This window comes from Neopelma chrysocephalum, unplaced genomic scaffold (assembly GCF_003984885.1).
Source record: "Neopelma chrysocephalum unplaced genomic scaffold, ASM398488v2 Primary Assembly neopelma1_124, whole genome shotgun sequence".
Lineage (NCBI taxonomy): Eukaryota > Metazoa > Chordata > Aves > Passeriformes > Pipridae > Neopelma > Neopelma chrysocephalum.
Window position 1 is genome coordinate 722,489 of NW_020897786.1, and position 13,837 is coordinate 736,325.

The 13,837-nt window shown below is 46.6% G+C and overlaps 1 protein-coding gene across 7 annotated transcripts in view; it reads right to left on the reverse strand.

Moving 5' to 3' along the window:
- MYO9A (myosin IXA) overlaps positions 1 to 13,837 on the reverse strand; it is a 168,893-nt gene that overhangs the window by 32,680 nt on the left and 122,376 nt on the right. For all 7 annotated transcript variants that reach the window (XM_027698006.1, XM_027698007.1, XM_027698010.1 and 4 more), the window contains 5 exons: positions 10,772 to 10,891; positions 6,786 to 6,861; positions 2,137 to 2,280; positions 1,442 to 1,481; positions 430 to 552 (listed from right to left, as the gene is read on the reverse strand). In XM_027698006.1, the coding sequence (XP_027553807.1) occupies positions 430 to 552; positions 1,442 to 1,481; positions 2,137 to 2,280; positions 6,786 to 6,861; positions 10,772 to 10,891 (503 nt within the window). The remainder of the gene's footprint in view (positions 1 to 429; positions 553 to 1,441; positions 1,482 to 2,136; positions 2,281 to 6,785; positions 6,862 to 10,771; positions 10,892 to 13,837) is intronic.

Genomic DNA, 13,837 nt, shown 5'->3' on the forward strand with positions numbered 1-13,837 from the left:
GTGAGGTACCAGAGGATGGGGATACACCAACATCTCCACTCTGCAGCTCATCCTGACATTAGATCGGTTAGAGCCTGGTGCTAATAATGCCAAGGCTGTGGTTCAATGCCTGCAGGATTCGCTGCAGAGTTGGACTTGAAGATCCTCGTGGGTCTCTTCCAACTCAAAATACTCTGTGATCTTTGTGTCCCATCGTGTTCCACCTTGTCATACCCCACCATACCCACCACCACTCTTATTTCTCTCCCTTTACACCCTTTAAATAGCTGTAGGGTGTCTCCCAGCTTCCTAAAGCCATGTCCTCAGTGGAATTCATGGCCTAAACAGTGGGGAGGGTGGGGCAGGACTGTGCCTGCCAGTGTCCTCCTGGGCAGCCTGGGGACCCCAAGCAGGTATTTGCTTTAGTCCAGCTCTGTATCAAAGGCTTACCTGGAACTGGGCACTGATGCTGGGTGGTTTTTTCTTCTTATGGAGATGGAGGAGAGATTTGGTGATGCGGTCATGCAGCGTCAGGTTCGTGAGGTGCTTGAGGGACTTCACATCCAGCAGGTGCTGTGGAGAAAGAGAGACTCCATACAAAATCTAGATGTTATTACCCTACTATCCCATATCCCTCCTTACCCTCTACAGGGCTTTCTTAGGTAACCACCCTACTTAACCTCGATGGGACACACAGAGGAACAGAGTCATGGTGAGGCCCTGGCCCAGGTTGCCCAGAGAAGCTGTGGTTGCCCCATCCCTGGAAGTGTCCAAGGTCAGGTTGGACGGGACTTGGAGCAACCTGGTCTGGTGGAAGGTTTTTCTTGGCCATAGCAGGGGAGTTGGAACAAGATGAGCTTTAAGGTCCCTTCCAACACAAATCATTCCATGATTCTACGATTCTCTTAATCCATTGATTGCATCATTGCCTCTTCAGGTCCAACATGGACACAGAGAGGAGTAAAACCAATGTTTGCTGCTCCTGGTCTCCCATCCTGACCACCGATGCAGCACTACCAAGGACCAGTGTTAACTGTTCTGAGTACAACAGATCTTTTGGCATTTCTTAAAATACAATAAATGCAGCCATGATGGAGGGAAAGTGAATATAAGCCAAGTCTGTTGTCTGTCAGGTACCAGCCCTCTTGGTCTACTGTCATCATTTCAGTGTAGAGATTTAATTATTCAATTGCACCAGTACGTATGTGCTCCTTCCCAGGAGGAGGAAAAGAGGAGCCAGGGCAGCTCCAAGGAGGATGGAAGTGCTCATACCTCTCATTCCCAGCAAAAGTCAGGGCTGAAATAATTTAGGTTTATTTAAATTAAAGAACCCTGAACAGAGCTGAATAGACCAAGGTCTTGGTGTAGACACAGTGGTCTTCATAACCCATCAGCATCTCCTCACTGTACCTCCAGCCTTAACCCAGGGACCAGCAAGGGAGAAATGCTGCTTCTCTCTCACCTTTGGGAGGTTTGGTTTGGCTTTGATGTTCTTATTCCGCCTGGGGAGACAATAAACAGCTCAGATTAATCCACGCGTGCAGAACAGAGGAGTTTATGAACAAGACCTTCCAGATCCCCCCCAGCAGCTGCTGCCTCCAACCTGCACTGAAACTGGGCTGCTCTGCCTGCTGCAGGTGGGTTTGTAACTTTAGAGGCACAGGTTTGAGAAGAAGGTATCCAATTAATGGGAATGGTTCCAGTGGGAATGATGGGATGTCGGTAATTTGGGTAGAGCAAGGGAGTGGCAGCATGAAAGGACTGACCACCCTCCTGCTTCTCATCCCCCATGTCAACTCCAGCCACACCGGGATGTTCTCTGCACCCCCCTGTGAGGCTGCAGCGAGAATCAGCATCTCCCCACCCAATTTATAACAGAAACTTTGATATCACATTAAAAACTGTGAGTGCATCACATCTCTGGTCTGACCAGCAGGTTTGTTCCTTCTCTCTTCCCTGGGTCTGGCATTACAAATGACTGATAAGAGTTAAATCAAACGTGTCAAACATCCTGAGGTCACTTTGACCCAACTGGGAAACACCTCCAAGTCTGCTTGAAACCCTGCTAGTTTGATATCCTGGCTGTTCACACGCTCTAACCACCCGTGCTGCTCACTGTGCCCCAGGAATAAAGCCCAGATCCCCTCCTGTACTGACATGAGGATGCCGTGGGCCCTCTCCAGCAGTTTGCTGTTGGTGGAGTTGACGAAGATCCCATCTTTGTCCAGGAAGGCACCGGGGCTGGCGAGCCTGCTGTGCCTCATCCCCATCCGGCCATTCCAGCCGACCGCGTAGGCATCCCTGCAACACCCAACACCGTTGGGAAGAGAGAAAACCTCTCAGTTGTGTCATATAATAAAAGAGAGATCCTAAAGTAATCCATTGGTAAAATATGAGCCAGGGCTTTATTATTTCCACTGTCCACTCATTCCCGTGGGATGAGCCCATGGTGCCAGACCCCATGATTGGGCTGCTTAAGCACCTTTCAAAGATCAAATATTCATAAAAGCATCAAATTACCAGCAGGAGAACAAGAGCTTCCAACTCTCCCAGACAGAAACCTTGAGTCTGCAGATACCTCCAGATACCTTTGGTGAGATGAAGGATACAAGGCCATGACCTCTGGTCATGTGGCCTCTGGACTGTGATTGCTGGTGCTGACTCTGCCTCCTCTAATTCCCACAATCATTCCATTAGGAAAAGAAAAAGCAAATGTAATTTGCAATAAACTAATTATTTTCCAGCAAGAAGGATGTCAGTCCCAGCTGGATTGATGAGTTTGCCCAGAATCCCTCACTGGCACCCGATCACAGATCAACCCCCCAGTTTGGTCCTCTCTGCTGTGGGGCAGAACTGCTGTGGTCTTCAGAAATGCTCACCTGGTTGCAGGAAGGCTGAAGGGAACAGTGAGAGGAACCAAAATCCTCTCTTGGAGGGAAGGAAACAGATACTTGACCAAAATACACATCAGGGCAAAGAATTTCCAGAGTGGAGGAGCCTTACTATGGTGTCTGGGGTTACATGAAGCCTCTCATGGGCAGCACCCAACTGCCAGACTTTTGGCTTCGTGGTGTGTTTTTTGGTGTTTTGTTGGTTTTTTTTTTTAAATTTTATCAGCCTTGCAGAAACCATCACATGAAATAGAAGTGATTTAAGGAAGGATGTGGGATCTGCAATCACCCCCAGAGCTGTCTCAGCCAGGAGAAAAAGGAATAGGAGGAAACTCCAAGCAGCACCAGGTCACGAGGATGCTGAAGGACACTGTGGTTTAAATGGGGCCTCTGGCACTGGCCACTTCTGAGGTCTGACAACAAGGCAGCCCTTTGCCTTAAAGCCTTGATTTGGAGGAAGGGCAGATCTCAAGTGTCACATGGAAATTAAAAAACAAAGGATGTAAAGCTGCTCCTTCAGCCAGCTCAGAGCCTGGAGCCAGAGCCTCAGAGCAAAGTCTCCTTCCTGCCTTGCTGCAGCGCTTCCCAAATTCCTTCCTGGCCTCATTAAACCAGCATTTTGACATGTACCACTATTAAAAGAAGGGATGAATCACAGCAAAGTAAAACCCCAGGCTGAGCGCTCCAGGACCTGCTTTTTTAAAGGTTCAATTCAAGGATGGTTAGTGAGAAGCTTGAATATCCAGGTGATCCCTCCTGTCCACCTTCTTTTTCTTTACAGGAAGGTTCCCATCCATCAAAAAACTCCTACTTGCAGGTGGCAAAAAGACCCAAGAGTTGATGGGCACCACTTAACCTCAACGGTCACTTTTGGGATCTACAACCTCTCACTAATCCTGGCCAACCTCAATGCCCTCTTCAGCTGGAGACCGGGTGTGGATATACAGACTCTGAACAAGACTAGAGAATGGAAAACCCTAGGAATTCCCACGTGGTTTTGAAAAAGCCAAGAAATAAAGTGACAGCTCTGTTTATTACGGACAATTTATGATGGGTACACAAATATGAGACTGACACAAACTTTAGGTACTTGGGAGGTCACTCATCTCACCGAGCCCAACCAGCTGCTTCCAGACAGACTGAGCAGTACCTGCTCAGACACCCCTGCATGTTAAAGTGTCATCACTGAACCCAAACCAGCAGGATCCCAGCCAGCCCGGGTGCTTTGGGTTACCCGTGGCATGGCTCTCATTACTCCACAGCCGGTGAAGGCACTTCCACCGCATGCAGCTCCACTGAAGGCTGGTTTCCCCACCACAGCATGTGCAAACCACCCTTCCACTTTCTTCTGAGATCAGAGGAGAGCTCTTGGCTCCCTAAATCCTCCACAATGACTTCCTGTGTGATGTCATGCCTCAAAATTGCTTTTAGAAACAAGCCCCGGGCTATCCTGTGGGTTGGATGTACAACGTGGCCTTATCAGCGACCGCATGATCATGAGATGGCTTTGAAAGCAAATTCCTGTTTAATTTAGTGCTGTAAATCCCTTGCTGGTCTATCTGCTGGAAAGCTGGTAAAGCAAATCTCTCTTATAGACCTGCACCCCTGTATTTACCTCTTCTTGCTCAACAAGAGCAATTTAACTGAAATACCAGCATTTATCAAATGCGATGTGACTCCTCAGAGCAAAATCACTCATTACCTGCCTACTCTGAAAGCGCAGGATGGAGCATAGAGATCCTGTGAGAGACCCAGTCTGTGCTTCCAGAGGGAAGGAGCACAGGTGACATTTGGGGACTCATCATTGCTGGTGCCCAAGGGAAGCAAAGATCCTGGACTGTGCTCCTGAGGCATGAGACCAGGAGGAACACAGGAGTTAGGACAGCTTTAAAGCACATTTTCTGCAAATATACCAGTAAAAGTATCAAACTGAGGCTGATGGCAGGACACAACTGCTGAGGAGGATGAAGAAGGCAGCACAGTAGTTGCTGCCCTCAATTCTGACTGTTTTAGGCAATTTGTCTGCTCTGCTGGGGTCTGTTAGGCCACATCAACAGAGCAGACCACAGACTGAACCCCACAGTAAATAAACACATCCCCTCGTTGCCTGGGTTGGGAGGACTTTCCCTGCCTTTATAACAGCGCCTTGCTGAGATAATTGAAATGTTTTGGGCTATAAAAACATTGGCAGCCCAACCTCCTGAACTAACGTGCCTCCAAAGCTGGAGCTGGGCAGGCAAGGAAAGCCCTGTCCCACTTCCCAGAGGTTCCTCATGCACCCAAGGCTTGCTGGAGAAACTGCAGGACTCCTCTTATCTACACGTGGGGATCTCCACAGGGACAAAGTTTCACCTTACATTATGTTGAGGGAAACTTGCACAACCAGAGCTGCCAGAAAGAGTGAATGTCATCTGGAGACACCAACCTGCCCTGCCTCAAATGTCACCACAGACCCAATAGATTTGAGCCCCAGTAGCTGCAGAAGCAGGAGAAAGACAAGGAGGGGTGGGAAAGATGGATGTGAGAACAACCAGGGTTGCACCACCTTCCCAGCACAGGGTGGGATTGCTTGCACCACCTGGATTTCTGCTAAAACTCAATAAGTGGCACAGATTTATGAATTCAATCCATCGATTCCATAAAAATTCCATCCTCTCTGACCACTGCAAATAAGCTGACTTGTAATGATGTGAGAACATTCAGTTCTCCTTCAGTAGGGTGCCACCAGCACTCTCAGAGGGAAGGAATTCAGAGCAAGAGGGACATTCTGGTCTTGATGACACTCAGAAGGCACAGGATGAACAAAGCCAGGCAAAAGAAGCCACTTTTCTTCCCCAAGAAAAAAAAGGAACAACATCTATCTAATTCCTGTCATGGCTGTCTGGCATTAAAGCCATTAAAAATTAGGTTTAAACATGTATTTGGAGGATATTTTATCTTGTGTGGAAGGGAACTCTCTGAGACATAAGATTTGATGGACACGTTTCAGAAGACAGTCTCAGACTCCTCCTGACTTGTTCTGGCCTCCTCTCAAAACTCAGAGCAGCCATGAAGTCACAGCTGGAGGTCTGCAGCTCCAAGCAGGTTTTTTAGGAGCTGAGGATGCTCTGATTTCATACCTTTCCCCAACACACACACCTGCTCAGAGGGAAGCAGAGAGGTACCATGACCCTTCAGAGGTGGGATTGGGATAATTAGACTTCCTGGGGTCTGCTGAGGGATAGCACAAGGGTAGCTGGGGAAAAGGAGAAGGAGCAGTGCCCAGATATCCCTCAGAAATGAAGACTTTGGCTTCACAAGCAACTTCATTCTGAAATGAATATGGCAAAGCTTTTGCACAGGAGGCACAGATCTGCATCTCCAAGTGCAGAACTGACTCTTAGAACAAGAAAAGCTCATCAAGTAGCTGGTCAAATTGCCAGAACCTTCAAGGAAGGATTTAAAACTAAATCTGTACCTAAAATCTGTAAAAGTCAAGTAGTTTTGAGGTTAATGTGCTTTTTTGCCTTAAAAACAAGCAAGTATTTGGCAAGGTACCACCTCAAACCCCACAATTTCCAGGTCCTCCCCACTCTGGGGTGCCTTGAGCCACCACGCACTGTGCGAGGGCAGTTCTGCCCCCAAACCCATCCTCATTAAACGATTATTTCCTTGATATTGGCATATCCACTCAATTTTTTAAGCTTCTCACCACCCGGGCCACCACCCCACCCACAACCGCTGTGCTTTGACACAGGGAAGTCACTTCCCACGCCTGCTGTTTAGTCAGGTAAAGATGTTTAGACCTGATCACACATATAGAAAAAAAAGAGAAGACAAAAACTGAGAAGCAAGATGTGAGAAACATCAATAGTCATTTGTAACTCCAGGCAATGCTCTCCCAGCCCACATTCCCTGCTGTGCAAAGGGCCTTACCGCTGGGTCCTCTCGTTGATGGTGTTGACTCCCTGGAGGTCGGAGAGCGGCGTCCGTGGGCTCTTCCGAGTGATACCTGGAGCAGCACATGAAGGAAGATGTTTCTCCCTGGCTCGGCCTCAGCAGCCAATTAGCACAGTCACAGCTCAGCCCTGAGAAGGAGCGTGGGTGTGTCCTGGCACATGCTGGGAATTCCCGGGTGCCAAGGATGCTGACATGCCCATCGCTCCCACCTCTGCCAGAGTCATCACCCTTGGGAGTAATTAACATTGTAATTGCCCTCCCACACATGTACCACGTCCCAGCAAACATGAAGGAAGAAGTAGATGGGGGGGACCAGCCACTCATGTGCTGCACGGCCAAGACATTCCCAAGCTTTCCCCTGTGCATGAGACAATCCAGCTGCGTGGGCAAAACACCTGGACATAAATAGGGTGCTTGGAAAAACGGTCACTTATTCCTTAGACACTTCTTCCCTCCCTCCCTACAAACATAAGAACATAGTAGAAAATACTACTTTTTAAAGGCTTGATTGCCCATTGAACCTCTCCTTTGATATCTAGTTTTAGAGTAATTTATATGTAATAAAGTATCTCTAAGAAAATAAGATACTAAATAAAAGATCTACTTGATATTCAGTCAAGGAAGCTGCCACACATGGTTACAGAAGCAGCTGTTTCAAGCTGTTATCTTCCCCCAGGTGGAAATGTTTTGTAACCAAGCATTTTAGGGAGACAGGAGACAATTTTCGTTGACAACAAAACACTTTTCAAGCCATGAAACCACCAAAATTTAAAGATCTGATAATCTGGAGTTTGACATGAAAACAGCTGAGCAATTTTCTAACTGCCTGGAAAATGCTGCTGTGAGACAGGAAACATCTCAGTGCTCACCTGGATGTGGGGAAAATGGATTTTATTTTACCCTGAGACATCTGAAGTGGAAAAAAAATGCTAAAAAAAACCCTCTCTAAAAAGAAAGAAGTCTAAACTCCGGTTTAGTGGACCCCACAATTATAACTTTCCTATTTAATACAGCTCAGGTGCTGAGCTAAAAGGTGTCCTGAGGATCTTTTTGTTCTCAAAGATGAATACAAAGGAAATACAAAGCCAAGACCTGAGCTTGTCTGGCTGCTCTGCCATTCCTGAGAGCCTGAAATCCCTGAGGAGAAGATGAATTCCTACCAAACCTTCACAGGTGACATCCCTTTAACAGGACATCTCCCGTCCTCCTGGACCTGGTGAGATGCTGTAACAGCTTGTCTTGAAGCTGAACGTTGGGCAAGAGGTGCCTGGAAAGGTCCACTTGGTGAGGTGATTGGATCTAAAGGTGGCCAAATGTCCTAGAAATGTGGGCAAAAGGAAATTTGGGAATGTGCTGCTACAGGTCATCTTCGATCCCTCCTGTGCTCCAAGGCAGAACCAAATCCCTTTTGCTGAGAACGTTTGGCAACCTCCAACTCTGGAGGTTTTTGGAAAGCCAGGCAGATAATCCATGGGAGTGCCTTGAGCTCAAAACTCTTTTCAATCCCTCTTTTTGCCATTTAAGCCATTTTTTGGTTACATTTCCTGTCCTAGGAGTGTTCTCTTACCTCTTCCAAGACTGGCATTTCTGTGCCCGAAGTTGCCGGTTTACAGCACAGAAATCCAGTTGTAAAGAGGGAGAAAATGGGAATAATCAGGAATCTGCTTCAAATATTGCTTTAGACAGACCAAAAATGAAGACCTTTCTATGTTGTGCCATCACTTGGCTCTTTAAAGCAGAAATTCAGCAGTGCCACAGCCAAATAAATGTTGCCATGCTGATGTAGCCCCTTTTCTGGGAAATACAGGGGGGAATTTTGTAAACAGAAGGGAAACAGGTCTTAGATTTAAGCTGATGAGTCACATGTGGTTTTGAGAATTCTGTATAGCGAATATAGGATATTGTAAATATTATGCTTTGCATGAAAGGACAGTGGTGTGAGGGCAACTACTCCCTCCCCTTCATCCAGCCCAGACACAGACTGATCTGTTTTACATTTCAGGCAGGGAATTATTCTGATTTTTCAAGCACATTCCCTTTTCTTCAGCTGGAGTGTTTCACAAAGATGGCCTGATTTGCCCAACAGGTCTTTGTCCTCATTGAGAGGAGCCTTGGATAATCCCAGTCTACTCCCTACTGAGGAACATCAACCAGCAGACCTTTGGTCTTGAGTTCAGGGATGTCTAAACCCAGTGCCTTGCTCTGGAGGAAGACTATTAATTGATGGACCCAACGGTGCCAGGGAAGCAGCTGAGATGGCCAGGGAAGGGTGATCAGTTGGCTACACAAGCTGAATACAGAGGGATCTAAAGGGAATCTCAATAAACTCATCAAATCAATTAGTTTTCTCTCTTTTTTTCGTGGCAGAACTAATTGCACAATACAAGACAAGGAGATGATCTTGCTTCCTCTCTCAAAGATGACATGGATGTGACCTCATCTGATTTCTGGGAGAAGTCGAGTCCCCAGGGCAACCTCAGCCCAAAGAGCTTCGCCTGCGGGGCCCACGGACCTGCTGAATTCGGAACAGAAAAATCACACACACTCCAAGCCTGGTTGAGCCAAAGCTGGGGAGCCTGGGAGAGCAGAACACCCCGTGGGAAGATGGGAATGATTTCTGGATGCAGAACAGGAATTACTCGTTGGTCTGGGCAGATGCTCTTGGCCAATTCACAAACTACGGTGATCCCGGACCCACACATTAGATTAATCCTGAGAGAGCCCAAACTGTGTGGACTAGTCTATAATAACTGAGGCTTTAAGATGCTGAGCTCAACTTCACTGCTTCCTGTTAAGTAAAAGCTCCTTGAGTTGTATGAATTTCCTTCTTGCAACTAAAAAACTGAAAATAAACCCCCAAACCCTCCCAAATTGCTGAGTTAACTTGCAAATTAAAGTTAAATTGATGAATTAATTGCAAGTAAAATTACTGTTAATCATCTTCCTTTTCAATAGTTTCTTAGTAGTATCAGTGAGGGCACTTAGCACAACACCACGTAATAAAATCTAAAACCTAGTCAAATTTAGTATTACTCCTTTATATTTTTTTACAGGAGTGGTGGGAACTTGTAGGAAAAAACAATGTAGTTAAAATAAGAATGAAAGTCTAACTTAAGAACTAAACCACCTCTGCTCCCCCAAACCCACAGGCTGCAGGAAGCACAGACACCTGACAAAGTTTCTAACAGGAAACCCAGATTTGTGAAGACTTAAAATGCACCTACTGCACTTACCATGCTCAGCTCTGCAGAGAAAAAAGGTGGTTTGCATTTCCCCCTAAATTTCATGTTTAAGCACCTTGGGCTGAGGCTCTGCCCGTGCAGACTGTGCACAGCAGAGCTCTAGTGCTGTCAGCTTCAACGTGCCACACGAAGGGAGAGGATAATGGCAGGAAAATGAGATAGCTAAACATGAGAGTACCAAATATCTCTTTATATATGTAAATAAAACAGAGTAGTGCAGGCAGGAGTGTCCATGTTGTCATGCAGGATGAGTTTGTTACGTGACAGAGGATGAGTGAGGAGGAAGAAGTGGAGACCAAGTGCATCTTTACTTGACTTATTCTGTAAAATAACATTGCCAAATGCCTCTGCTTTAAGTAAAAGCCCTTGGACACAATCTTTTCACAAGCTGAAGTTAGTTTTGAAGCCCAATGAAACCTAAATGAAGTCAAATTCCAGCTGTACCAGCCCCCTGCCTTGTATCAGGAATATTCCTTATTAACATCAGCAGGGAAACCACTGACAATGTGATACCTCGAGAGAGGTGACTTTGCTTTTCATTTCCCTCTTCCAACTGTGCCTAATGATTTCCCAATAGGGTCCAAATTGCTCTAAGGCACTGGTTTGATGCTGGAAGGTTCCTGGGGCATTGTTTTTGACCCTTTGGACACAGAATGCACCTGGTTTCCATTTCTGGTGTGAGTGCTGTATCAGAGGGGAGGGTGGGTGGGGGAGCCTTACTGTACTTCTCCTCCTTGCACCTCTGCAGGATCTCTAAGCTCCTCTGATGGACTGGGTGGTGGAGAAAGCTAAAACTATCCACACTTTTCAAAACCGCACATGGCACTGCATCATCATGCCCTTGGGAAGCAAAATAAAAACAAACAAAAAAAAATGGAGAGAAGAGAGAGATTATATGAGCAGAAATCAGGAGAGGGGCAAGAACGAGCCCCAGGGACGCGAGAGCTCGAGGGTCGTGTTGACACAATTTAACTTCGGTTTCCTCCGGACACAGCGCTGTGGCACAAGAGCTGGACCACATCCCAATCCCAATCATAATCCTTCTTAGCCAGAGCATAATCACTTTATAATCGCTCCAAGATTCTTTGGGCAAAAATTAGATTATTACATAAATTTACTTTTAATAATTTCTTTAAAAACCCTTCCTGTGCCTCTGTCAGGAGCTTCCCGCAGCTCCCGGTGCAGATGCTCCCTGACAGGGCCACCTGCAATCCTCACCCTGCACCCCAGAGCCACACTTTGCTCAGAAAATGGCAATTAAAAGGAAAAAGATAAATTCTTTGCATTAAACAAGGGTTTCATGCTCCTGGAGGGCAGATTGGAGTTTGGCACGATGGGTTTGAGGCCCAGAGTTGGAAGGAGCCACCATTGTGCCGCCAAGGGGAGTTTTGGTGGCCCAGCTCTGACCGTGGGGTGGAGGAGAGGTCACACAGGTGACACTGTGACAACCTCTCCGTCACCCTTGGCCATGCCAAGGGACATGTGATGCTCCCGTGAGGTGCGATGAGGTCACCGAGGAGTTACCTTGTGCCGGCACGTACGGAAGCATTTCATACCAACACATCGAATCATCAGAAAGGACCTGCATGAACTTCCCAAAGGAACACTCTCAAGAGGCCTCTTCCTCACATTCACACCAGTGAGACCTCAAGGACCAAGTTTTTGATTGCTGTCACCTTTGCTTGGCAAATACAGGTGGGTTTTTTTAATTCTTTCACAGGAGATTGGCTTTTTTGGTGCCCAGCTTCAGGGATAAATCTGCAGAAGCCTCTGGGATTGTTTTGATGAGGTGTTATTGTGTAGGTCCACAGCGGGTACTGACCCACGGACCAACCCTTGGTGGCCAAATCCAGCTGCAGAGCCCACTGAGGACGGGTAGAGGCCCAAGACCATGAAACCTTAGTCAGAGAGAGGATTTGGGTCCAGCAAAACCAGGGTGAGAAAGCTGGGACTCTCCACAGTCAGGTTTATATGAACAGCACCATTTTTTCCACCAAAGGATTAGGGGTTTTTTTTGTGTGCAATAAATTCGTAGCAATGATACAGCAAAAAAAGTCAATCGGCCAAATTTCTTCCCTAAAAAGCTTGATAATGTTCCTTTAATCAAAGTTCATGAACAAATCTAGTTCAAACACGTAGTTCTATTGGACCATTTCAATCCTCACTGATAAACTCACTGATAAAAATAATTAAAAATCAAAGTATTGAAGAATTCCACCCTTCAGCCAACTGCAGGTTGTGTTCCATCCAAGGAGAGTTGGCAGCACTTGGGCAGAAGAGAAAGATACCCAACAAAATTCACAGTGATACCACTTTGCTGCTTTTCACCTACAGGTTCACGAGGACAATCACACAGTTACCAGAAGCTGCACTATCAGGAGCACAAAAAAAGGAGAGTCCCCAAAGCCAGCAGGAAAAAATGCTGATTATTCTTCCAGGAGCATCCCCAGCACTGGTGGGCACTGCTGGCATGGAGGAGATAACCAAGAGGACGATGCAAAGGGAAGCAGAGCAAAATTGTGCAGAGTTGCTCATCCATAAGCCAGGGATTTTTCAGGAAAATCCCTGTTGGGTGTTGCAAGGGTGACTTAGATGGGGAAAAGCAAGAGAGAACCAGTTGGGGTTGAGACAAAAGAGTGCAAAGAGCCCTAAATGAAAGAAGCCTGTTGCAGATATTTCCCTGCCTCCTCACCACACCTGCCATGAAAAAAAATTCTATGCAGATATTAAATGTGCACATGTGGATGAACACGTGTGAGAGAAGTTATTCTCACTTATCTACCACCATTGTATCAAAAGCTCCACAGCTGTGGGCAGTCAGACGCTCAAATCTGGCTCATTAAAGCCATCAAGGTTTGATAAAACCCAAAATAAACCTCAAACATGTGCTGTCTTTGATTCTCTGCTTTTTACTTTGGAGATGGGGTTATTTTAGTGGTACTTTAATCACTCCCAAATGCTTTCTGCCATAAGTGAAAAATATCAGTTTGGGGCTTTTCTGCATTGTTTTAGGGAGAAGCATCTGGCAGTGGATGTATCACACGACACTAGCCCATCCCACTGGCCAGACACTGGCCAAGCCTTCTGCCAGGTCCACCTCCCCCACAGCCACCTGCTTCATGGTGCTTTGGCAAGATGGATGGGATTTTGGAGGAGGACAACTGAGTGGGAGATGGGCATGAGGTCACAGCAAAAGCAGATGAAAACATTGCTACAGATCTCACCTTGCTAGGGGTGACCCGGGCAGAAGTCAGAATCCCAGGATGATTTGGGTTGGAAGGGACGTTAAAGATCATCCAGTTCCATGCCCTGCCATGGGCAGGGACACCTTCCACTAGACCAGGTTGCTCCAAGTCCTGTCCAACCTGGATGGTCGTGCCAGGAGATGGTGGGTACCTCTCCAAAGGGGGCAGGGGCATCCTAAAGTGAGTGGTCCCAGCTCCATCATCATTTGTAGGGCTTTCCCCATGGATAAGGTGACCTCAGTATGGAAATTAGATTTATGTAATCTCCTCCCACTAGTTCTGGTGGCTTTCCCATGACTTTTCCCCAACTTGATGCCCAGAGAAATTCAGGGTATAAAAGATCTAAGGGTTGTCAGAAAGTTGAAGACAAACCTTATACAGTTTTCTGAGTGTTTGTATGTTTTTTCTTTTCCTTTGACTCAAAAAACAGAGGTTACAAAGAAAGCCATTTGAAAACAGGCCAAAGGACACCAGACAGACAAAAGAGCAGCACCACATGTTAGAAAAGGTTTAGAAACTCAGCCATCATTATGATTAGTTA